The following is a 25262-nucleotide window of genomic DNA, read 5'->3' on the forward strand; positions in this document are numbered from 1 at the left end:
GTAAGAGCATTGAAGATGGGTCGTGGCTGGGTCTTCCAGCATGACAACGACCCGAAACACACAGCCAGGGCAACTAAGGAGTGGCTCCGTAAGAAGCATCTCAAGGTCCTGGAGTGACCTAGCCAGTCTCCAGACCTGAACCCAATAGGAAATCTTTGGAGGGAGTTGAAAGTCCGTATTGCCCAGCGACAGCCCCGAAACCTAAAGGATCTGGAGAAGATCTGTATGGAGGAGTGGGCCAAAATCCCTGCTGCAGTGTGTGCAAACCTGGTCAAGACCTACAGGAAACGTATGATCTCTGTAATTGCAAACAAAGGTTTATGTACCAAATATTAAGTTCTGCTTTTCTGATGTATCAAATACTTATGTCATGCAATAAAATGCAAATTAATTACTTAAAAATCATACAATGTGATTTTCTGGATTTTTTTAATTTAGATTCCGTCTCTCACAGTTGAAGTGTACCTATGATAAAAAGTACAGACCTCTACATGCTTTGTAAATAGGAAAACCTGCAAAATCGGCAGTGTATCAAATACTTGTTCTCCCCACTGTATGTGAGTGATGGTGATGAGATGACTTTACCTTGTCATTCTTCTCCTCCTCTTTCTCCTTCTCTCTCTCCTTGTCCTCTGTCTTCTCGGAGGGCACCACTACCATGGTGAGCTTGCGGGCGATCTGCTTGGCCTCCGTGATCTCTCGCTTGTGCTCCTCTATAATGCTGGCATCCAGTGGCATCAGCTGGGAAGGCAGAGGCACAGAGGACAGGACAGACTCTGTCATATGTCAGGTCACAGCTTACAGAACAAGGCGATTCGATTTTCATATCAGATCAGCTGCTGCACAATCGGGCATTTACTGAGGACAACCAATGTTAGTCTTAAATCATATATATACAATTATATTATTATATGTGAGAGTAAGTGTGAGTTGAGAGATGCTTACGTGCACATAGAGGTCCTCCAGCTCTATGAGGTTGTGGTGGAGAAGGGCGGCAGCAATGTGGTAGAGTGACGTGGGGGTCTCCTCATTGGGCTCCTGGGGGAGAGGGACAGTCAGAGGAACAGCTAATGGATGGGGGGGTCTAGTACAAATCAATAGAGATCACTCGGCTGTCCTTTGATCCCCAACTTGGAGCTAAAGTGTATATTTCAGTGCCGGGCAGCATTACTATTCACATCAGGTCTGACTGCACCATTTTCCCTCATTCCTGCAGGTCAAGGGAGAATAGCTGGAGAAAATTCCAAACCTGGGCAAGATTTATGTTCTCATCAATAAGACCTTAAATTGTTTATGGATTTCTCTGCTTCTTGGGCAGGTAGCTCCTCACTAACGCCTCACAAATACGCATTTGTACAGTTTCTATCCGGCAGGTTTCAGACAGGCAGCAGGTTTCAGACAGGCGGCAGGTTTCAGACAGGCTGCAGGTTTCAGACAGGCGGCAGGTTTCAGACAGGCTGCAGGTTTCAGACAGGCTGCAGGTTTCAGACAGGCTGCAGAGTGCAGACAGTCACTGTCCAGCAGGGAGTCTGCACTCTCTCACCTGGTTGAACTTGAACTTGAAGCCCAGGATGTGGCAGAGGGTGAGGGGTTCACACATGTAGGACTTGATGAGGGGCAGGAAGAACTCATCCTGGTCAGAACGACACTCGTACACCTCCAGGATGATGTCCAGAACGCGGTTGGGGTCCAGGTTGAAGCATCCTGCAGGGTGGAGACGGGGTTAGTGTAGAGATGACATACGAATAACTTGGGTACAAAATATGGAGATGTGTTATGTAAATCCTATTTGGGAGTCTAACTGGTCAGGTACAGGTACTACAAATATTCACATCCCAGGCAACATTTGAATCCTCAAGTTAAACAATAAAAAGCACTTCTGCCAAATTCAAATCTCCATGACTTTCAGGGCTGGCCATAGACATTATTCTGTCACAGAAAACACAGTAAGACAAAGACCACAAGGGGCAGTTATGTCTTGGCTGTGGAGAACGTGATGAAAATGTAAAAAGACGAGGGGTTTCATACCTATCAGGGACTTGATGCTCTCTAGGACGATGTGGCTGGTGATGTTGCCTGAGAGGTCTTGGCCCAGCTCAGTGATCAGCTTGGCATAGCCCTCATTCTCTTCCCTTAGCAAGTTGAACTTCTGCTGCTTGTAACTGTCAGGGGACAGAGTTGAAAACAATATGTAGGAGGCCACTCTGCACCATTCACCATTAGACAAAACTTCACATTTTAGGCCCACGTGTGAATCAAATGATCATTTATTGTGTTTCTATTGTACTACATGGTAATAGAACCCTATACAGCCTGAATTACCATGTATTGCAGCACAGTAGTGTGTGAACAACAGCCTGAGAGAATTATAAACAACTAAAGTGATGCAATTTATCTACATTCTGTGCTGACATTACATTTGGTGTTCATGGCAAAGCTCTCATCCTATAGGGTAAATAGTCACGTATTAAACGCTACAGCCACAGGCTGTGAGGTGGATAAGCCAGGGATGGAGATGTAACCTTGGGTTAACAGCCTCTCCAGCACAGTCAACACAGCTGAGTAACAGATGTGCCCTGACCTGTCCTGGGGATAACAGTAGCTAACCCCAGTTCTGGAGGGTGACTATGTGGGTTTAAATCTTTAACACGGTTTTTAATTAGGCTACTTGGTCAGACCATTCCATTTACTACGCTGTTGACCTTTTGACACTGAACATTACAGGATTTTTGTTTTTATAGATGAAAATAAGTCACTGCTCCACTTACAATAGCTTGGTCTTGATTTTGACGATTTTCTGGTTGAACTGATGGGCTTGCTTTATGAGTCCCAGGGACTCCAGGGTCTCTGGGTCCAGCCTCTCCTTCAGGATGGCATCTGGCACAAATAACTGAAGAGAGGGCAGGAGGAAACAAACAAGTGTTATATAAAGACTGGTAAATATATATTATATGGTTATGAATGATAGCAAATTTAAAGCGGCAATCAGCAGTTGAAACAAAAACAAAGCGTTCTCACGCTCCTGTTTCGGTAAAAGCTGAGGGATGGGGCAGGAGAAATGCAACTACTCTCAAATTCCTAAACAGAGCTATGGATGCAAGGACTGACCATCCATGATATCAAAATGTGAGTAAGACCTTTAAACAGGTCAACATTCACAAGGCCGCGGGGCCAGACGGATTACAAGGACGCGTACTCAGATGACGCAATCTCTATTGCACTCCACACTGCCCTTTCCCACCTGGACAAAAGGAACACCTACGTCAGAATGCTGTTTGTTGACTACAGCTCAGCATGTGCCTTCAAAGCTCATCACTAAGCTAAGGATCCTGGGACTAAACACCTCCCTAAACACCTCCCTTCCTGACGGGCCGCCCCAGGGTGGTAAGGGTAGGCAACAACACATCTGCCACGCTGAACCTCAACTAGGAGGCCCCTCAGGGGTGCTTGCTTAGTCCCCTCCTGTACTCCCTGTTCACTCCCTGGCCGCGCACGACTCCAACACTATCATTAAGTTTGCTGACGACACAACATTGGTAGGCCTGATCACCGACGACGATGAGACAGCTTATAGGGAGGAGGTCAGAGACCTGGCAGTGTGGTGCCAGGCCAACAACCTCTTCCTCAACGTGACAAAAGGAGCTGATTGTGGACTACAGGAAAAGGAGGGCCGAGCACGCCCCCATTCACAAATTAACTTTTAAGAAGGCACACCTGTTAATTGAAATGCATTCCAGGTGACTACCTCATGAAGCTGCTTGAGAGAATGCCAAAAGTGTGCAAAGCTGTCATCAAAGCAAAGGGTGTCTATTTGAAGAATCTCAAATATAAAATATATTTTGATTTGTTTAACCCTTTTTTGGTTACTACATGATTCCATGTGTGTTATTTCATAGTTTTGATGTCTTCACTATTATTATACAATGTAAAAAATAGTAAAAATAAAGAAAAACCCTTGAATGAGTAGGTGTGTCCAAACTTTTGACTGGTAGTGTACATATTACCTCAATTACCTTGACTAACCTGTACATTGACTCTGTACCGGTACCCCCTGTATATAGCCTCGTTATTGTTATTTAAATAGTTTTTAAAAAAAAATTATTAACCTTTTTTTAATTTTTTTATGTATTTGTTATTTGTTTAGCAAACATTTTCATACGTAAAAAAAAACTGCATTGTTGGTTAAGGGCTTGTAAGCATTTCACAGTAAGGTCTACACCTGTTGTATTCGGTGCATGTGACAAATACAATTTGATTTGATTTTGAAATTATAGTTTGAAACATTTTGAGGCTATAGAATGTTTGTTTAAATTTACTTTGTTTACAAACGGAGTAAAACAAGCTTATATTTTGGATTCTGATGACGTACGACAGTTGAACTAAGCTAATGAGGCATATATTCTTCAAGAATCAATGTCTACATACAGTATCACTCATAAGTCTAAAAAATGTATGTAGCAACTACATTTACATTTTAGTCATTTAGCAGACGCTCTTATCCAGAGCGACTTACAGTTAGTGAGTGCATACATTATATTTTTTTTTTTTCATACTGGCCCCCCGTGGGAAACGAACCCACAACCCTGGCGTTGCAAACGCCGTGCTCTACCAACATCCCTGCCGGCCATTCCCTCCCCTATTCTGGACGACGCTGGGCCAATTGTGCGCCGCCCCATGGGTCTCCCGGTCGCGGCCGGCTACGACAGAGCCTGGATTCGAACCAGGATCTCTAGTGGCACAGCTAGCACTGCGATGCACAGTGCCTTAGACCACTGCGCCACTCGGGAGACCACGAACTGCTGATTGCACCTTTAACATTTGTGAAGAGAATCAAACATTACTATAATATTCTAAATTCAGAGCCAATTAAAAAAAGTGTGTTCTTATTTAATACTGTGTTTTGGCCTTACAATGGGAAATACAACAGACAAAGGTTGAGTTTTGTTTGAACAATACTGCCACCTAGTGAAAGTTTGACAATTTCATGATAATGTATTTTTGCTCTTTGCAGTAAACACTTGAAATACACTTACCAGACACGCTCCCACTAGCTGGGTGTAATGGTCGCGTTTGTTTTTTTCCTCCAAAGAACTGGTCTCTATGTCTGTCAAAAATAATTATTAAAACATAATATCATGATGACATTACTGTAATTCGGCAACTCATTTTTTTTACATTTAGGCATACAATTGCAAATGACTGTCACAATATGCCCAAACTGAAGTCATACCCACCTAGTATACTGAAAACATCTGCTAAAATAGATGGCATGTCATCCCGCAGTTCCTGGAAATAAACAAGAAATCAGAAGCATTCAAAACATACATTATTAAAAAGGTTAATTCTCAATTACTTTTGTTTGCTGATAGAGAAGTTCCAGAAGTGTTGTTAATCTTTCTTTACAAGCAAAGCACAAGGTTTTAGTTTGAGATTAATTAATAATGAATTGGCTGGTCAGCAAAAGAAAACACTGTTTTAATCTGGCACAGCTGCAAGTGTACCTTGTCTGCAGTGGTGAAAAAAGTACCTAATTGTCATAATTGAGTAAAAGTAAAGATACCCAGTAAAATACTACTTGAGTAGAAGTCTAAAAGTATTTGGTTTTAAATATACTTAAGTATCAAAAGTAAATGTAATTGCTAAAATATACTTACGTATCAAAAGTATAAATCTTTTCAAATTCCTTATATTAAGCAAATCAGACGGCACCATATTTTAAAATAATTTTTTTTACGGATAGCCAGGGGCACACTCCAACACTCAGACACCATTTACAAACAAAGCATGTGTTTAGTGAGTCTGCCAAATCAGAGGCAGTAGGGATGACCAGGGATGTTCTCTTGATAAGTGTGAATTAGACAATTTTCATGTCCTGCTAAGCATTCAAAATGTAACAAATACTTTTGCGCGTCAGGGTAAATGTATGTAGTAAAAAGTACATTATTTTCTTTAGGAATGTAGTGAAGTAAAAGTTGTCAAAAATATTAATAGTAAAGGAAAGTACAGATAGCCAAAAACTTTACACCACTGCTTGTCTGCATGTTCCCAATGATAGCGTATGTGCCCCCATTGGTAAAAATTTGAAAATCCCACATTCTAGGGAACACAGGAAAAACAACTTGTGGACTCACTGAATACTCTATAAACTTGAACACCTGCTAAAGGAACTTCACTTACAAGGTCCATCGTTTAGGAATGGTTCAAACTCTCTCTTTTAAAGCTGCAATACCTAACTTTTTAGGCGACCTAACCAAATTCACATAGAAATGTCAGTTATAGATCTGTCATTCTCATTGAAAGCAAGTCTAAGAAGCGGTAGATCTGTTCTGTGTGTGCTATTTCTATGCTTCCCATGCGTCTTTTACTTTCGGTTTTGTACACCAGCTTCCAACAGCTGAAAATACAATATTTTTGGTTATGAAAATACAATATTTTTGGTTATAGAAAAGATTATGGCTGACCCCATTTAGTCGACTGGTCGATTGTTTGGTCGACCGAGATTTCTTTAGTCGAGCAGCAGCAATTTTTTATAATGTTTTTCATGGCGTACAAGACACCTGTCTGATTCGTGCCTGTCTGAGTTGACTAATCCATTGTGGAGGACGTGGGAAATCGGGATGGCACAGTCCATCACTCAATGACATATGCTACTGAAATTGTATATGGTTTTATTAAGTAAGAACAATGGTGCAACACCAATACAAATATTATTTTATAACAAATGCGCTTTCTCCCGCGTTGGATAGCGGTCGCTGTCCGCGTTTCTGAAACACATCAGTGCGCTGTTGAATTGGCACATTTTCCTAGACCATGTTGCTATGTGCATAATAGCAAAGTTAACCAGCATAACCACCACTGCGAGTGGCGCAGTGGTCTAAGGCACTGCATTGCAGTGCTAGCTGTGCCACTAGAGATCCTGGTTCGAATCCAGGCTCTGTCGTAGCCGGCCGCGACCGGGACACCCATGGGGCGGCGCACAATTGGCCCAGCGTCGTCCAGGATAGGGGAGGGAATGGCCGGCAGGGATGTAGCTCAGTAGAGCATGGTGTTTGCAACGCCAGGGTTGTGGGTTCGATTCCCACGGGGGGCCAGTATGAAAAATATAAAATAATGTATGCACTAACTGTAAGTCGCTCTGGATAAGAGCGTCTGCTAAATGACGTAAATGTAAATGTAATATTGGTGTTGAGAACAATGTGGCGGAGGCAGCGGCGGAGTTAGGAGACGAGAAAAGAGCCCTTGCCTTAATTGTCTAAGAAAAGCGAGGAGACTTACAGTTGAAGTCGGAGGTTTACATACACTTAGGTTGGAGTCATTAAAACTTGTTTTTCAACCACTCCACACATTTCTTGTTAACAAACTATAGTTTTGCCAAGTCGGTTAGGACATCTACTCATGCCGCTGGCTGCAGGAGGGACTGGTGCACTTCACAAAATAGTTGGCATCATGAGGAAAGAAAATTATGTGGATATATTGAAGCAACATCTCAAGACATCAGTCAGGAAGTTAAAGCTTGGTCGCAAATGGGTCATCCAAATGGACAATGACCCCAAGCATACTTCCAAAGTTGTGGCAAAATGGCTTAAGGACAACAAAGTCAAGGTACTGGAGTGGCCATCACGAAGCACTGACCTCAATCCTATAGAAAATGTGTGGGCAGAACTGAAAAAGCGTGTGCGAGCAAGGAGGCCTACAAACCTGACTCAGTTACACCAGCTCTGTCAGGAGGAATGGGCCAAAATTCACCCAACTTATTGTGGGAAGCTTGTGGAAGGCTACCTGAAACTTTTGACCCAAGTTAAACAATTTAAAGGCAATGCTACCAAATACTAATTGAGTGTATGTAAACTTCTGACCCACTGGGAATGTGATGAAAGAAATAAAAGCTGAAATAAATCATTCTCTCTACTATTATTCTGACATTTCACATTCTTAAAATAAAGTGGTGATCCTAACTGACATAAGACAGGGAATTTTTACTAGGATTAAATGTCACAAATTCACAATTTATTTGGCTAAGGTGTATGTAAACTTCCGACTTCAACTGTAATTACTATAGGTCTATAAATCAATAGCCTAACTGTTAAATGTGCCTGGCTTTATAAATCATTCATATATATCTACAGAAATAAGACAGATCCTGCTTCTGTTGCCTGTTTGAGTGTTTATTTAATAGCCTACTGATTCCGTGAGCACCAAGCCTCACACAACCACAACATGTCGGATAAATAATTTCACAATTTCAGCTGTTTTTAAATCTATGCTATGCTGTAATAAAGGCTTTACACTTTTTATTAGTTAGAACAGCCTCTCTTGTATTATTTATAATTTGTTTTGTGTTGTTTACACTATTACAAATTGTCAGAAAAATAATAACCCTCCTTTTCTTGATCTCCTTGTTATTATTACTATTATTATTATGATCATCATTATAATACCGTAATAAGTAATGTCCTTATAATTAGTAGGCTTAGTATAGCAGCCTTGTATAACCACCATCAAGCTGTAGGCCTAAGAGTGCATCCTGTTTAGCCTTAAAACCGTAACTTACTCAATAGTTATATAGGCTACTGTATCAATCAATCAATCATTCATTCATGTCATCACACAGCATATGAGTCATTCATGATTTGAAATGCAATCAAGCATTGTAGTTTTAAAATAAAATAACAAAGTGACCCTTGAATGGAGTCGTAAAAAATAAATAAGTTGTTCCATTTCGGAAATGTTTGCTGTAATAAAGGCTTTACAAAAAATCGTTAAAACAGACTCTCTGGTATGCTTATAATTGATTTTGTGTTGTTTACATTGTTCCAAAGGGTCAGAAAAATTATATTGTAATCTAACACCTGTTTGGAGCACATAATATGTACACAGCGCTTGCTCCTTACCTTATGTCTTGATCTCCAGTATTTTCCACAACTAGTCAAATTTATTGCACACATCTAACTTGTCCTTTACATCCTGAGCAACCAGTAAACATTCGCCCATTTCGAGTTTATTTGTCAAATCCTCTGAATCCATTTTGCTGTCAATGTGTTACGGTGTTCAGAGTTTGTTATAACCAATTTATTGATGTGATTATGATAGGCTATAGGTCAGGCCCTATTGGTCAGGTGCATGCGATGCATACATGTCAGGTAAAGAGAGCAAGGGTTGAGGGAATAGGGAATGTTTTTTCTAAACAAATGAGGGATTTCGTTAACAGTACTTTTCAGTCAGAAATGGCTGTAATTATACTGAACAAAAATATAAACCATACATGCAGCTCTGGTCCCATGTTTCATGAGCTGAAATAAAAGATCCCAGACACAAACATATCTAACATTTTGTGAAAACATTGTTCACATCCCTGTTAGTGAGCATTTCTCCTTTGACAAAATAATCCATCCACCTGACAGGTGTAGTATATCAAGAAGCTGATTAAACAGCATGATCATTACACAGGTGCACCTTGTGCTGGGGACAATAAAAGGCCACTAAAATGTGCAGTTTTGTCACACAACACAATGCCACAGATGTCTCAAGTTGAGGGATTGTGCAATTGGCATGCTGACTGCAGGAATGTCTACCTGAGCTGTTGCCAGATAATTGAATATTAATTTCTCTATCATAAGCCGCCTCCAACATCGTTTTAGAGAATTTGCCAGTACGTCTAGCCGGCCTCACAACCAAGTGTAACCACGGCAGCCCAGGATCTCCACATTCGGCTTTTTCACCTGCGGGATCATCAGAGACCAGCCACCCCGACAGCGGATGAAACTGTGGATTTGCATAACTGAATAATTTCTGCACAAACTGTTAGAAACCATCTCGGGGATGCTCATCTGCGTGCTCGTCGTCCTCACCAGGGTCTTGACCTGACTGCAGTTTGGCGTCGTAACCGACTTCAGTGGGCAAATGCTCACCTTTGATGGCCACTGGCACGCTGGAGAAGTGTGCTCTTCACGGATGGAACCCGGTTTCAACTGTACCGGGCAGATGGCAGACAGTGTGTATGGAGTCGTGTGGGCAAGCGGTTTGCTGATGTCAACGTTGTAAACAGAGTGCCCCATGGTGGTGGTGGGGTTATGGTATGGGCAGGCATAAGCTACGGACAACGAACACAATTGCATTTGATCAATGGCAATTTGAATGCACAGAGATACCGTAACGAGATCCGGAGGCACTTTGTCGTGCCCATTATCCGTCGCCATCACCTCATGTTTCAGCATGATAATGCACAGCCCCATGTCGCAAGGATCTGTACACAATTCCTGGAAGTTGAAAATGTCCCAGTTCTTTCATGGCCTGTAAACTCACCAGACATGTCACCCATTGAGCATGTTTGTGATGCTCTGGATCGACGTGTACGACAGCGTGTTCCAGTTCCCGCCAATATCTAGTAACTTCGCACAGCCATTGAATAGGAGTGGGACAACATTCCACAGGCCCACAATCAACAGTCTGATCAACTCTATGTGAAGGAGATGTCGCGCTGCATGAGGCAAATGGTAGTCACACCAGATACTGACTGGTTTTCTGATCCATGCCCCTACCAACAGATGCATATCTGTATTCCCAGTCATGTGAAATCCATAAATTAGGGTCTAATGAATTTATTTCAATTGACTGATTTCCTTATATGAACTCTAACTCTGTAAAATCTTAGAAATTGTTGCATGTTGCGTTTATATTTTGGTTCAGTGTATGTCTTAGCTTCAGCATATGTTGCCGCTTCAGCAACAAGGACAGCACGATCAACACTGTTGATGTTCTGTGGTGGTCGCTGCAGCAGGGAGGAGAGAGAGAGACAACGGGTGCTAGTCACACAGTCACTCGCTGTCATTTTTCTTTAACATAGCGCAGTAAATTTTGCTTAAAACACATAGGATGTGTCTATATGGAAAAATACACGTTTTAAAAATTCAACCAATATTATTTTTAGCCGGGGACAGGCCTAGAAAATATATTTCACAGTGGTTTAGTTGGTACAATGATTCTCTACACTATACTTGCTTGTTTTGTCACAAACTGAAATTAGGCTAACTATTTGAATTTTAGTAACAAGGAAATGGCAGAGCGATTTCTGTATAGTGCATCTTTAATAACCAAAAAACAAGCACTAAATACACATCACTCCAGATACTGCGCGAGTCAGTGTTTTCACTAAAAGGACTCTCCTATAGGTCACAAAATCCTCAAAACGCATGGCAGTTTTTCTGGGATGACAGACATTGCAGACAATGAAAGGACTACAACAAGGCCATACATACCATCATGTCACTGAGGACGCTAGCAGCGAGGTCCAGCTTGAAGTTCCCCTGTACGACATGCCAGCAGAGTTCATACAATGCAGCCTGTATATCTAGAGAATGAAGAGAAGAGGCAAACGGGAAGATAATTATTCCTAATACAATGTGTCAGTATTAGACCTACTCACAAACAGTCAACCAAAGAGCTGTTTGCTCGGTATGATGCTATATGAACATTAGATGACACCTGACATAGCGAGAACCCATCATTGAATGAATAGTACGTCTTAATTTCATGTAGCAATTGTACTCAATTGTAGAAAAACTAACATGCATACTGTTCTTTCAAATAGTACAGAGCAGTACATACCTTTTATCATGCTGTCATGATTTGTTTTGCCTGCAAGATTCTTACATAGTTGTACACTGTGAAAAGAGGAGGGGAAAAGGTGACTTTACTTTATATTTGCTAGTTTATTTTCAGTGACTAGTAATAGTTATCTAAATGATCACAGCTGGTACAGTTAGTAGTAGTGTACAGTAATATATGCGTACATAATGTGTACAGTGTTGCAGACAGCCTAATGTCAGCCCCTAATAATAACACAACATATAATACTGTAACTACCAGACGATCATTTTTTTATGAGGACGCCATTCTGAGCATTTTTGCTATGGCACTTTAAAACATTGTCCAAACCTGTAATGTCCAGTTACTAGAGAGCTTGATGACTTAATTCTGATGTAATTGTAACTGTTGCCAATTATTAAATCAGTTGAAATCGCCCCCATACAAGCTAACTCAGTCGACGACATGTTTTCAATTCAGTACCGTTAGCCATCTAACGTTAGCTATTTAGGGACTACCCTAAGAATTACCACGATGATATAACATTTGTAGACAAAGTGATAGCTGCCTGGGACCCACGCATTACGTAAAAAATGTCACTAGCTTGCTCGTTTGTCCATACAGGTGGTGGCTATTCTAAACAAAGTGGCTAACGAGCTAGCTTGCTAATGTTTTCGTGTAGCAAGAATCAGATGGTTGTGCCAGCATCATCAGCTTGCTGGGTACGCTAGCTAGTTAGCTTATTATGTGAGCGCAAACCGCACGTTGTGATGCACATGCATGCAATGCAGTAGCTAGTCAGCTAGGTCACTGTTCACAAAGTTCTTGCCAACTAGCTAACGTTAGTTAGTTACAATGGGTAACTACTAGCCAACGTTAGAATGTACAGGGTCAACTACCAGGATAGCCTGCATCGTTAGCTGTTTAGCTAACGTTAACTAGCTAGCCTACTGGCTTTCACAGCAATAAGCTACTGTAGCTAGTTGCCTCGGAGGACTGGCGGACTCGAAAGTTAGCTAACTAATTAGTTAGTATCGAATGACCCGGGCCAGCAGTGTTAAATGAATTGTTATATCAATCCCATATGGAATCTGTCGAGTTCTGTACCAAACTATAATTTCAAACAAAATTATTGAACCGCAGCCAACTGTAGCTTGCTATTGTGAAATGGCCTCACTATTTGAAGTAGGGTTAGCATGCTAGGTTGGCTAATTCACATTGCGAGATTGCCCAGGTCTCGTACGAGGACAACGATGGGAACTGGTTTCATGGCTCAACAACCCTTATGGAAAATGAAACACCAAGACATTCGTCTTCACAATTTAACAATATAATACAACTTACAACTCATGTTTTCCAGATTTTTCCCAGTTTTTGATCCAATCAGCAGGGAGGATAAGTGTCGCCATCTTCCCCACAATACCACACATAGCCCGGATGTCTAGCTGAATGCAGGGTCAAAGAACGCAAACCAGTGCATCGTGGGACGCGGAGTAAATGTCAGGTCTTCCAGTCAACTTTAACCACAAATAAATGTTGGAAGCCTAAAATGACAATGCTACAATAAAATTGTGTCTGATATGATGTAGACAAGTGTAAGGATAAGAAATGATGCTGTACAGCTCCACTAGGTGTTAGGCTTGCTTGAGCTTCTCTATCACTTCAGAGCATGTGACATGTGTTGAGTACATAGGATGGTTATGTGATGCTGGGAGCTTCTCAATTTCAGTTTCTGAACAGTATTGATGCAAATTCAGGGCAGAGGAGAGCACAAAGCATCTGAAGGTCAAATCCAGTTGTCAACGTATCCCATTGCCTATCATGTCTCCAAGGAGGATGTGTGTGTGTGTATGTGCATACATAGAAGTCTCACGACACCTCAAATATTATCCACATCATTGTAACATTGGCTTCCTTACTCTTTAAAAAGACCCACATTCATCCCTTAGTGATCACCATCCCAGTACTGACACCAGTGTAGCAACCCCTGAAGCAGGTGATTTATACCAGGGTCACAAAACCAGTGACTATACTGCACTCTATCCCGTAGACATTTTATTTAAGTGTAATAGAGAGAAATAGTAATGGCGTCTTTTTGTAGGCACTACATGGTTCGTTGGACAAAGCCTATGGAGAAATTGAAAGGGGTTTTTGATCAACGCAGAAAATAAGGTCTGTGGTAAACACAGACTTGGGAGATCTTATACGTTTAGTTCTGAGATAATGTTTATCAGCTAACGTCACTTTTTGTGAATTTAAGAATTTATGTTATTAAAGAAAAAGCACATAAATGCTTCATAATTCATGAAGTTCACGTCGACTGCTATTATCTCATAAAACAAAACGCATAAAATCTCCTAAGCATGTGTTAACCTCAGACTTTATTTCCTGTGTATATTCTAAAACCCTATACTTTCCCAGTTCATTTTTCCCATAGGGATGGCTGAACGAACCAGAGGTAACTAATTTCCGGGTTTTAGGACTACAAGGTGGCGAGCTCTATAGGCCTACTAAAAACAACACTCAAATCATCACACAATTGCAGGAGGTTTATTTTGTTCAAAAAGTTACTGTCTCCAGACATAAATACAAACCATAAATGGTACAGTGGACACTTTGTAAATAGAATAAAAAAACACACATGTATATACATTTGAATATATATCTATGTGTGTATACATACACATATGCACACACTTTCAGCAGTTCAATGCAAGGACAACAGAAAGGAAAATATCAAAATGACAGTATGAAGCCTACATACAATTTAAGTGAAACAACTATGCATTTCAATGATTTTTAAATGTATTTTCTGTCTAACCTTGCTACAATCTAAATAATGAAAAATATGAAATTCTCTGGTTTGTAGTTTCGTATTTAGATTTTGATATGACATTTTTGCTTTTAAAAAGGAGAGGCTGTGTTTTAAGCTGTTGTGGCTGTATAAAACTATAATTTACAATATTCATGATTACAATTTTATTCCTCCAGAAAAGCTTGTTGGGAACTTGCAAACCAACCTAATGTACATAGAGGTAAAGAAAAGTTACTCAAAACAAGAATCCTTAGAAAAGACAAACAAAACATAACCATACATATACAAAGGTAAATTCTTATGTATAACTGCACATTAGTTAGGAGGTTAATTTAAACCAGTTTACATTCTATTGAACCTTATCATAAGTTGGATTTCAAATTAACAAAAACTGAGCAAATATAAAATGAGCACCGATTCACAATATATTACACATTTTTATAACTGTATAATATGTAATTATATATTTCCTTATATATAATAATATATTATGATACCATGACAGCTAATCCAAACTCTTAAATGTGGTATTTTAGAAACATTCTATAACAAGCTTTCTCTTACAGACACAACAGAGAACATTTTGACCGCTCTTTTATACAACCCCCCTGCACAGTATACTTTTGTTCCACTCTTCAAAAGCCACACAGCATTCAAATCATCATACCTTTAAAAGCAAATCAGAATTCAAACTAAGCCTGTCAATTGGTCAAATGGCATTTGGGCATTATCAGTTCACCAAGAGGTCTCACCTATTACACTGGAAAAAAATAAAGAAACTGCAGGCCACATCCATTGTTACACACCAGAAATTCCATTACAAAAGGTAATTTCTGTACTCTCTATGATGATTATAAAGTACTGATTTACACCTGATTGTCATTACAAAATATCTATAAATCAAAGTCTTCTATAAGTTATAAAAGCAGAACAGATTAACCTTTTAAAAAATACCATGATTGGTATTTCATATTTGAGGTAAGGACTTCCAACAATATTTGCGGTAAGGCCTTCCAACAATATGAAGATATTTCACATTTTCTCTTACTGTATATGTTTTAATATATGGCTACATGCCATGCCAGATTTTATCTTTTAAAAGTATGTCAGACACTACGTATTTACATGACACAAAAACCTGCCCATTGATTGACAAAAGTAAAGGTGAAATTCAAACATGATGTCGAATAGGCAACCATTGCAGCCTCACAAGCAAATAGTCCCATGAGCTTATCTTAAAACAGTTCTCTACAGAGAATACTTCTCGTCATCAAAAAGGTTTTCGGTAACAACACAGTGTCCTCTTCATGCATATCTACCATAATCAGCTTAGAACATTGAAACATTGAGGACCTAAAAGGAAAGGAAATCAATTTTAGTTTTTAAGTACTTTCTGTATAATATGGAAAAGTGAATAGAAGAATATCAGTAAAGCGTTTCCATGAGCATATGCATACCAAAGACACTAACTAGGTATCTGGACTTCACATCGGCACTGCCACTGTTATTGTCAATCATATTGTTTGTTGTACGTTATCTTTAACAATGTAGATATCACTTTACTCTCAATAACAAACCAATACCCACCGAATCATCCATGATGGAAGAAGGATCAAAGTAGTCTGGCTTCAGCTCTGATCTCTCTCTACGATTTTTCGATGGTGGCTAAACAATAACAGCAGAGTAAGAAAGAAGAAACACCAAAGCAGTAATATTGATAAATGCACTACTTGTGAGAAAATAAACATAATTGACTGTATTTTACCAGATCAATATCCATAGTATCGAAATCCATGCCCTCGTTGAGATCTTCCAAACGGTCCTCTGATGACATCATTACATCCTCTACTATTGGCTCCTCATCGTCCTCCATGAGTCCTGAACTGCGGCGGCTAGAGGGTCAAAGACATGGCCACAAATAACTATATACATTACACACATGGCAGCAAATGACTATGTACTACACTGGGTTTGAAACACCACTCTGGCCTTGAAGAGAAGTGACGTCTTACATTGCATGCTGCATGTGGCTCCTCATCTTGGCATACTGCATGCTGGCTCGCTCCTGCTGCTGCCGGGCCTCAGTTTGCTGTCTCTGGGCTAGCATCCAGGTCACCTGGGTACTGAAAACAGAGGCAGACGCATTAATACAGACAGTCATACTTATTCAAACAAGAGGTGAATTACAGCGGTCTCATTGAAGATATCATTCATTGTGATAACATTACAATGGATATGGTGTCCAATCAAAAACGCATATTTTGACCAAAGGGTAAAATAATATGTTAATTGTGTAGTTAATCCTCTAAGAAAACTAATGGTCCAAACCTCATGTCTTCATCATAATTCGTTCAAAAGTTATTGGATTTTTTACCCTTGTAGGATGGCCAGAATTAGGATGACTAAATCAATGGAGGACTGAAAAAAAAAAGTGGTCAAAAATCCGGAAAATTGCATTGTGTAAACTATGCTGGATTCTGTGCAAGAATTAAGTCTACTGGCTACCTGACAGGCTCACTTTCCCGTTGAACTCATCATCTTTCTTCTCGAATCCCCAATACATAAAACAATATAGAGGTAAGATGGATATCGATTTTCAGACATGATATGTAGTATTTTCATATTTTAGTATACACTTTTCATATTAACTCAAAATTCCTGTTATTTTTAGAAGATTTCTCACAAAAACAAGCGTATGTGAAATGTCAACGGAGCACTGAGCGTATACCAAGCCTTTTATTTTCAAAGCCTTTTACATTTAATTCAGCTCGGGTCATGCTAATTTAGCTTTTTGTGACCCGCGGAAAAAACTTTGAAGACGACGACCACAAAATGTAAAATCCTCAAAAGTTGTTACGAGAAACCTGCACCACTATGTCAACAGAGCTTGGTGCTTATTAATCAGATGTATTAGTTACGAAATCCGAGTTTTTGGATATAATGCTAATTATATGTTAGAGATAGATCCCACTGTACGATTCAGAACTTGAATAATCATATTTGTCTTGGTTAAATTTATTTTATAACTAACATAAGAAAGTGACATTTAATCACCAAAGCGCATTTTCACCATCTCTGGGCAGAGTGGGTGGACACCCTACAATGGATGGCCAAAGATACTCATGAGAATCAAAAGGTGTTGAGCCATAGAAAGGTATTCCGTACTTGTAGTCCATGGGGGTCTGATGGTGGTGCTGCTGGGGGGGCAGCTGTTGGTGCTGCTGCTGCTCTGATGTCATGGCGTAGACACCCATGTAACTCTCCTCCGGCCTCATTTTCTTGGGGTCCCTCAGCACAGTGGAGGTGAGATGCGGCGAGGGCATCATCACTGGCGTCTGAACATTCTGCTCCCGGTTCATCCACACCGCGTCTGTACTGCAGCTGCTACTCTCCTCTGCTGCAATTGCAAGGGTTTCATAGGGTTTAATGAGGTTGTTATAGAGTGGGCAGACTACTCACTGCTCAGGTCGAGACATCTTAGCGCAGGGTTCCCCAACTGGCGGCCCGCAAGCCAAATTTGGCCCGTGGGTGGTTTTATTTGGCCCCCCAAGTTTTCTGAGCAAGAAATATACAGTGGGGAGAACAAGTATTTGATACACTGCCGATTTTGCAGGTTTTCCTACTTACAAAGCATGTAGAGGTCTGTAATTTTTATCATAGGTACACTTCAACTGTGAGAGACGGAATCTAAAACATAAATCCAGAAAATCACATTGTATGATTTTTAAGTAATTAATTTGCATTTTATTGCATGACATAAGTATTTGATACATCAGAAAAGCAGAACTTAATATTTGGTACAGAAACCTTTGTTTGCAATTACAGAGATCATACGTTTCCTGTAGGTCTTGACCAGGTTTGCACACACTGCAGCAGGGATTTTGGCCCACTCCTCCATACAGACCTTCTCCAGATCCTTCAGGTTTCGGGGCTGTCGCTGGGCAATACGGACTTTCAGCTCCCTCCAAAGATTTTCTGTTGGGTTCAGGTCTGGAGACTGGCTAGGCCACTCCAAGACCTTGAGATGCTTCTTACGGAGCCACTCTTTAGTTGCCCTGGCTGTGTGTTTCGGGTCGTTGTCATGCTGGAAGACCCAGCCACGACCCATCTTCAATGCTCTTACTGAGGGAAGGAGGTTGTTGGCCAAGATCTCGCGATACATGGCCCCATCCATCCTCCCCTCAATACAGTGCAGTCGTCCTGTCCCCTTTGCAGAAAAGCATCCCCAAAGAATGATGTTTCCACCTCCATGCTTCACGGTTGGGATGGTGTTCTTGGGGTTGTACTCATCCTTCTTCTTCGCCCAAACACGGCGAGTGGAGTTTAGACCAAAAAGCTCTATTTTTGTCTCATCAGACCACATGACCTTCTCCCATTGCTCCTCTGGATCATCCAGATGGTCATTGGCAAACTTCAGACGGGCCTGGACATGCGCTGGCTTGAGCAGGGGGACCTTGCGTGCACTGCAGGATTTTAATCCATGACGGCGTAGTGTGTTACTAATGGTTTTCTTTGAGACTGTGGTCCCAGCTCCCTTCAGGTCATTGACCAGGTCCTGCCGTGTAGTTCTGGGCTGATCCCTCACCTTCCTCATGATCATTGATGCCCCACGAGGTGAGATCTTGCATGGAGCCCCAGACCGAGGGTCATCTTGAACTTCTTCCATTTTCTAATAATTGCGCCAACAGTTGTTGCCTTCTCACCAAGCTGCTTGCCTATTGTCCTGTAGCCCATCCCAGCCTTGTGCAGGTCTACAATTGTATCCCTGATGTCCTTACACAGCTCTCTGGTCTTGGCCATTGTGGAGAGGTTGGAGTCTGTTTGATTGAGTGTGTGGACAGGTGTCTTTTATACAGGTAACGAGTTCAAACAGGTGCAGTTAATACAGGTAATGAGTGGAGAACAGGAGTGCTTCTTAAAGAAAAACTAACAGGTCTGTGAGAGCCGGAATTCTTACTGGTTGGTAGGTGATCAAATACTTATGTCATGCAATAAAATGCAAATTAATTACTTAAAAATCATACAATGTGATTTTCTGGATTTTTGTTTTAGATTCAGTCTCTCACAGTTGAAGTGTACCTATGATAAAAATTACAGACCTCTACATGCTTTGTAAGTAGGAAAACCTGCAAAATCGGCAGTGTATCAAATACTTGTTCTCCCCACTGTATATACACTACCGGTCAAAAGTTTTAGAACACCTACTCAAGGGTTTTTCTTTATTTGTTTTACTATTTTCTACATTGTAGAATAATAGTGAAGACATCAAAACTATGAAATAACTCATATGGAGTCATGTAGTAACCAAAAAAGTGTATATTTTATATTTTATATTCTTCAAAGTAGCCACCCTTTGCCTTGATGACAGCTTTGCACACTCTTCGCATTCTCTCAACCAGCTTCATGAGGTAGTCACATGGAATGCATTTAAATTAACAGGTGTGCCTTCTTAAAAGTTAATTTGTGGAATTTCTTTCCTTCTTAATGTCAATCAGTTGTGTTGTGTCAAGGTAGGGGGGGATACAGAAGATAGCCCTATTTGGTAAAAGACCAAGTCCATATTATGGCAAGAACAGCTCAAATAAGCAATGAGAAACGACAGTCCATCATTACTTTAAGACATGAAGGTCAGTCAATACGGAAAATGTCAAGAACTTTTAAAGTTTCTTCAAGTGCAGTTGCAAAAACCATCGAGCGCTTTGATGAAACTGGCTCTCATGAGGACCGCCACAGGAAAGGAAGACCCAGAATTACCTCTGCTGCAGAGGATAAGTTAATTAGTTACGAGCCTCAGAAATTGCATCCCAAATAAATGCTTCACAGAGTTCAAGTAACAGACACATCTCAACATTAACAGTTCAGAGGAGACTGTGTGAATCAGGCCTTCATGGTCGAATTGCTGCAAAGAAACCACTACTAAAGGACACCAATAAGAAGAAGAGACTTGCTTGGGCCAAGAAACACGAGCAATGGACATTAGACCGGTGGAAATGTGTCATTTGGTCTGGAGTCCAAATTGGAGATCTTTGGTTCCAACCGCCGTGGATTTGTGAGACGCGGTGTGGGTGAACGGATGATCTCCGCATGTGTATTTCCCACCGTAAAGCATGGAGGAGGAGGTGTTATGGTGTGGGGGTGCTTTGCTAGTGACACTTAACCAGCATGGCTACCACAGCATTCTGCACCGATACGCCATCCCATCTGGTTTGGGCTTAGTGGGACTATCATTTGTTTTCAACAGGACAATGACCCAACACTCCTCCAGCCTGTGTAACGGCTATTTTACCAAGAAGTAGAGTGATGGAGTGCTGCATCAGATGACCTGGCCTCCAACAAGTGCTCAGCATATGTGGGAACTCCTTCAAGACTGTTGGAAAAGCATTCCAGGTGAAGCTGGTTGAGAGAATGCCAAGAGTGTGCAAAGCTGTCATCAAGGCAAAGGGTGGCTATTTGAAGAATCTCACATATAACATATATTTTGATTTGTTTAACACTTTTTTGGTTACAAATTCCAAATGTGTTATTTCATAGTTTTGATGTCTTCACTATTATTCTACAATGTAGAAAATAGTAAAAATAAAGAAAAACCCTTGAATGAGTAGGTGTTCTAAAACCTTTGACCGGTGTGTATATATCATGTTTTATTGTTGGACATAATAGACTGAAAACTCCAGGAAGTCTGTTCCAAAGTATTCCCACGCATAATAGAGAGAAACGTGATCGTATACATTATATCTGTTTGGGCTTCATGCAGTCAATTTGCCGTCAACAAATTATTTGTAATTATGTTCCGGCCCCCCAACCATCCGCTCAATAAAAAAATTAGGCCTGCGGCTGAATCTAGTTGATGATCCCTGTCTTAGCGGACTGGCTTTTTATAATGCCAACATCTCAAAACATCTAGCAAACACTTGCCTCAATTCATAAATGTCTAATTTCCATTCAACAAGTTATGTCCCCAAGTGAAAATCAAATTGAACATTTGGCTAGATTTATTGTATTGCTTGTATGGGCTTTTACCATTTGTTTCGCCCTGCTCGATGATCTGACATTGTGCTGCAGGTGACAGATTCTGGAACACAAGCTGTAACACTAAACATTGAGCTTTCAGGTTTAAAATGCCAGTGTGTCATAGTATGTTGCCCATGCTGTTCTGTGGCTCTGTGTCGGCCCCTCACCTTCAGGTAGTTTCCTCTTGCCGGTGCTGGCTGGCTTGGCCTTCTTACTCCTGACGCTGGAACCTCGGCTGCTGTAGCCGCTGATGACAGACATTGTGTCGTCGTCTCCTCCGGCCTGCAGGGAGTTCCTGTAGGAGATGAGGGGCAGCCAGCAGTCCTCTCGCTGTAAGGCCATCTGGAAGGTCATGAACCGCTCCAGGTAGAGGTGACTGGAGGGGACAGAGGACCACAACTCAACATCCATCATCTAGTGCAGTGGTAGTCACCAATATCTTAGAGGGAGCCACTCTTGTAAAACAAAATCACAGTGCGAGCTGCCATACCCATCAGAGGACAATTGGGGGGGGGGGGGGGGTATCAGAAACAAATGTTTAAAATAATTCGATGAAACTTTAGAATCTGACCTTATTGCTATTTTCTCAATAAAAGTTATAGCACAAGATATGTAAAATCAGGTAATGGCAAATTTCAGTCTGAACGAAGTATGCTTTGGAGTGATTGAAATGCATCATAATAGTATTGGAAAGTTCAGGAAAACATCAGGGATGATCATCAAACAATCTTATGTATGATCGTTGGTGGATAATGAATTCATTTCCCTCAGTTATTCTGTACAGATTCATCACTCTCCCTTCTAACGAGTCCTGCACATCTTGTGTTGTGGGTAGAAACAGAAGAGTCTGTAATAGCTCCAACCATTCAAAATCTACAGCCAAATTCGTAGGAAGAAAATTATTTCAAGATGTGCTAGAAACTGATTTTACCGCTCCGTTTGTCCCAGTCGCTAATAAGGCTACTCACGTAACCACGGGCGCATTCAGCTGAATGAGGAAAATACAATAAATGTTTTTACATTTTTGCCGTGAGCCGCCAATTAAGTCGCAGAGAGACGCGCAATGACTATGCCTGATCTAGTGTAGCTGTGGTCTGTCTGGCTACGGATAATACAGTCACTGACTGCACATAGAAATAAGTATAACAGTTTCCTCTGACGTACACAGTCTTCTTGTCCTGACGAAGCAGTTTGGAGGAGAACTCGCTGAGAATGTCCAGGAAGGCTAGGTTGAGAGGAGGGTTTCCCTCTCCCTGGGGACTGGGCTCCTTGAAGGTAAACTCAATTCCATCCCTGCAGAAAGTGCAGCACAAGACAACATGTTTAGGAAGGAATTGATTGAAGTATTGAGCTGTAAATACTTGAACAGTTCTGGGATGTTGAGAAGCCTCAAATTGAAGCATGCCTACAGAGCTCTTAAACCTTTGGGCTTACTTGTGTAACATGGCGATAGCCTCTCTGGTCTTCAGCTGATCCAGGCCAAAGGTCAACGAGAAACGTCGGGCCAGTTCTTTAATGCCACAGAAGGACGACGACGAGCGGTCAAAGTTGCAGCCGAGGTCAGATAACATCTCATTGAAAAGCTAAAAGAGAAAAGTGTTGCAACTTTAAAAATGATCATCAAAACACTCACACTGTCACAAAATTAAGACAATACTTTAATTGAATGTTAATTTCTCCAAAGCTCCTACCTGCTGCAAACTCAGAATGAGGGTCTTGGCACACTGGATCTTGTCAATTTGTCTTGTTTTACTCATCGTTTCCTTGATGATATCTCCATAGTCGTTGTAGTACTAGAGAGAAAAACACACATGTAATGGATTGGGAATAGCAATGGGTTTTTTAAGGGATAAATATGGTAGGAGGCCAGACATACCCTCATGTACTGCTTGAAGATATCAGCTCCAGTGTTCATCTCCACCACATTGTAAATGATCAGTTTGCAGTACGCTGCCAGCAGGTTCCGCCTCTTGTGTAAAGCCTCAATTTTACTGGCTTCATCATCTTGCTGCCCATCTGATAAAATTAAGAAAACCAAAATCACACATAAGTAACCCCTTGCAAAGCTTCATTATTCAGGTCTCCATACAAGGTGTTCGCTTCAACTCAGAAAGAGCTCTGGTGTTACTACATATTTAAATTGTGTGTTCACATTAAAAGCCATTCTCAGCGGTCTCCTTGTGTTGTGACTAGCTACCAGGTGGGCTGAGTGGATGTCTGACTTGTACTGTGTGAGGGTGGGCTCTGTCTGGCCTGTATGGTGACTGTCTGCCAGGGGGCTGTGTGAGGGTGGGCTCTGTCTGGCCTGTATGGTGACTGTCTGCCAAGGGGCTGTGTGAGGGTGGGCTTGGTCTGGCCTGTATGGTGACTGTCTGCCAAGGGGCTGTGTGAGGGTGGGCTTGGTCTGGCCTGTATGGTGACTGTCTGCCAGGGGGCTGTGTGAGGGTGGGCTCTGTCTGGCCTGTATGGTGACTGTCTGCCAAGGGGCTGTGTGAGGGTGGGCTTGGTCTGGCCTGTATGGTGACTGTCTGCCAGGGGGCTGTGTGAGGGTGGGCTCTGTCTGGCCTGTATGGTGACTGTCTGCCAAGGGGCTGTGTGAGGGTGGGCTTGGTCTGGCCTGTATGGTGACTGTCTGCCAGGGGGCTGTGTGAGGGTGGGCTCTGTCTGGCCTGTATGGTGACTGTCTGCCAGGGGGCTGTGTAAGGGTGGGCTCTGTCTGGCCTGTATGGTGACTGTCTGCCAGGGGGCTGTGTGAGGTTGGGCTCTGTCTGGCCTGTATGGTGACTCTCTGCTAGGGGGCTGAGTGAGTTTGGGCTCTGTCTTGCCTGTATGGTGACTGTCTGTCAGGGGGCTGAGTGAGGTTGGGCTCTGTCTGGCCTGTATGGTGACTGTCTGCCAGGGGGCTGTGTGAGGGTGGGCTCTGTCTGGCCTGTATGGTGACTGTCTGCCAAGGGGCTGTGTGAGGGTGGGCTTGGTCTGGCCTGTATGGTGACTGTCTGCCAAGGGGCTGTGTGAGGGTGGGCTTGGTCTGGCCTGTATGGTGACTGTCTGCCAGGGGGCTGTGTGAGGGTGGGCTCTGTCTGGCCTGTATGGTGACTGTCTGCCAAGGGGCTGTGTGAGGGTGGGCTTGGTCTGGCCTGTATGGTGACTGTCTGCCAGGGGGCTGTGTGAGGGTGGGCTCTGTCTGGCCTGTATGGTGACTGTCTGCCAAGGGGCTGTGTGAGGGTGGGCTTGGTCTGGCCTGTATGGTGACTGTCTGCCAGGGGGCTGTGTGAGGGTGGGCTCTGTCTGGCCTGTATGGTGACTGTCTGCCAGGGGGCTGTGTAAGGGTGGGCTCTGTCTGGCCTGTATGGTGACTGTCTGCCAGGGGGCTGTGTGAGGTTGGGCTCTGTCTGGCCTGTATGGTGACTCTCTGCTAGGGGGCTGAGTGAGTTTGGACTCTGTCTGGCCTGTATGGTGACTGTCTGTCAGGGGGCTGAGTGAGGTTGGGCTCTGTCTGGCCTGTATGGTGACTGTCTGCCAGGGGGCTGTGTAAGGTTGGGCTCTGTCTGGCCTGTATGGTGACTGTCTGCCAGGGGGCTGTGTGAGGTTGGGCTCTGTCTGGCCTGTATGGTGACTCTCTGCCAGGGGGCTGAGTGAAGTTGGGCTCTGTCTGGCCTGTATGGTGACTGTCTGCCAGGGGGCTGTGTAAGGTTGGGCTCTGTCTGGCCTGTATGGTGACTCTCTGCCAGGGGGCTGAGTGAAGTTGGGCTCTGTCTGGCCTGTATGGTGACTCTCTGCCAGGGGGCTGAGTGAAGTTGGGCTCTGTCTGGCCTGTATGGTGACTGTCTGCCAGGGGGCTGTGTGAGGTTGG

The 25262-nt window shown here is 42.3% G+C and overlaps 2 protein-coding genes across 6 annotated transcripts in view; both read right to left on the minus strand.

The window, feature by feature from the left end:
• LOC311142073 (THO complex subunit 2-like) overlaps positions 1-13013 on the minus strand; it is a gene marked incomplete at its 5' end in the record, with an annotated part of 60178 nt that extends 47165 nt beyond the window's left edge. For both annotated transcript variants that reach the window (XM_084177634.1, XM_084177633.1), the window contains 10 exons: positions 586-741; positions 946-1038; positions 1544-1704; positions 2029-2162; positions 2769-2890; positions 5034-5104; positions 5235-5286; positions 11256-11347; positions 11605-11660; positions 12928-13013. In XM_084177634.1, coding sequence (XP_084033760.1) covers positions 586-741; positions 946-1038; positions 1544-1704; positions 2029-2162; positions 2769-2890; positions 5034-5104; positions 5235-5286; positions 11256-11347; positions 11605-11660; positions 12928-13013 — 1023 coding nt within the window. The remainder of the gene's footprint in view (positions 1-585; positions 742-945; positions 1039-1543; positions 1705-2028; positions 2163-2768; positions 2891-5033; positions 5105-5234; positions 5287-11255; positions 11348-11604; positions 11661-12927) is intronic.
• A 1104-nt stretch (positions 13014-14117) lies between these two features.
• LOC311142076 (cohesin subunit SA-2-like) overlaps positions 14118-25262 on the minus strand; it is a 31178-nt gene continuing 20033 nt past the window's right edge. The window contains exons 25-35 of one of the 4 annotated variants that reach the window (XM_084177637.1): positions 23286-23425; positions 23101-23202; positions 22844-22992; positions 22574-22702; positions 21577-21785; positions 21419-21490; positions 17564-17795; positions 16411-16521; positions 16164-16290; positions 15986-16063; positions 14118-15751 (exon numbers count right to left, since the gene is read on the minus strand). In XM_084177637.1, coding sequence (XP_084033763.1) covers positions 15728-15751; positions 15986-16063; positions 16164-16290; positions 16411-16521; positions 17564-17795; positions 21419-21490; positions 21577-21785; positions 22574-22702; positions 22844-22992; positions 23101-23202; positions 23286-23425 — 1373 coding nt within the window. In that variant the 3' untranslated portion in view covers positions 14118-15727. Of the gene's footprint in view, positions 15752-15985; positions 16064-16163; positions 16291-16410; positions 16522-17563; positions 17796-21418; positions 21491-21576; positions 21786-22573; positions 22703-22843; positions 22993-23100; positions 23203-23285; positions 23426-25262 lie in introns of those variants that run through there. The other 3 variants (XM_084177638.1, XM_084177640.1, XM_084177639.1) reach the window with 3 other exon arrangements.

Source organism: Coregonus lavaretus (genome assembly GCF_964263955.1).
Source record: "Coregonus lavaretus genome assembly, chromosome: 15".
In the NCBI taxonomy this organism is placed as follows: domain Eukaryota; kingdom Metazoa; phylum Chordata; class Actinopteri; order Salmoniformes; family Salmonidae; genus Coregonus; species Coregonus lavaretus.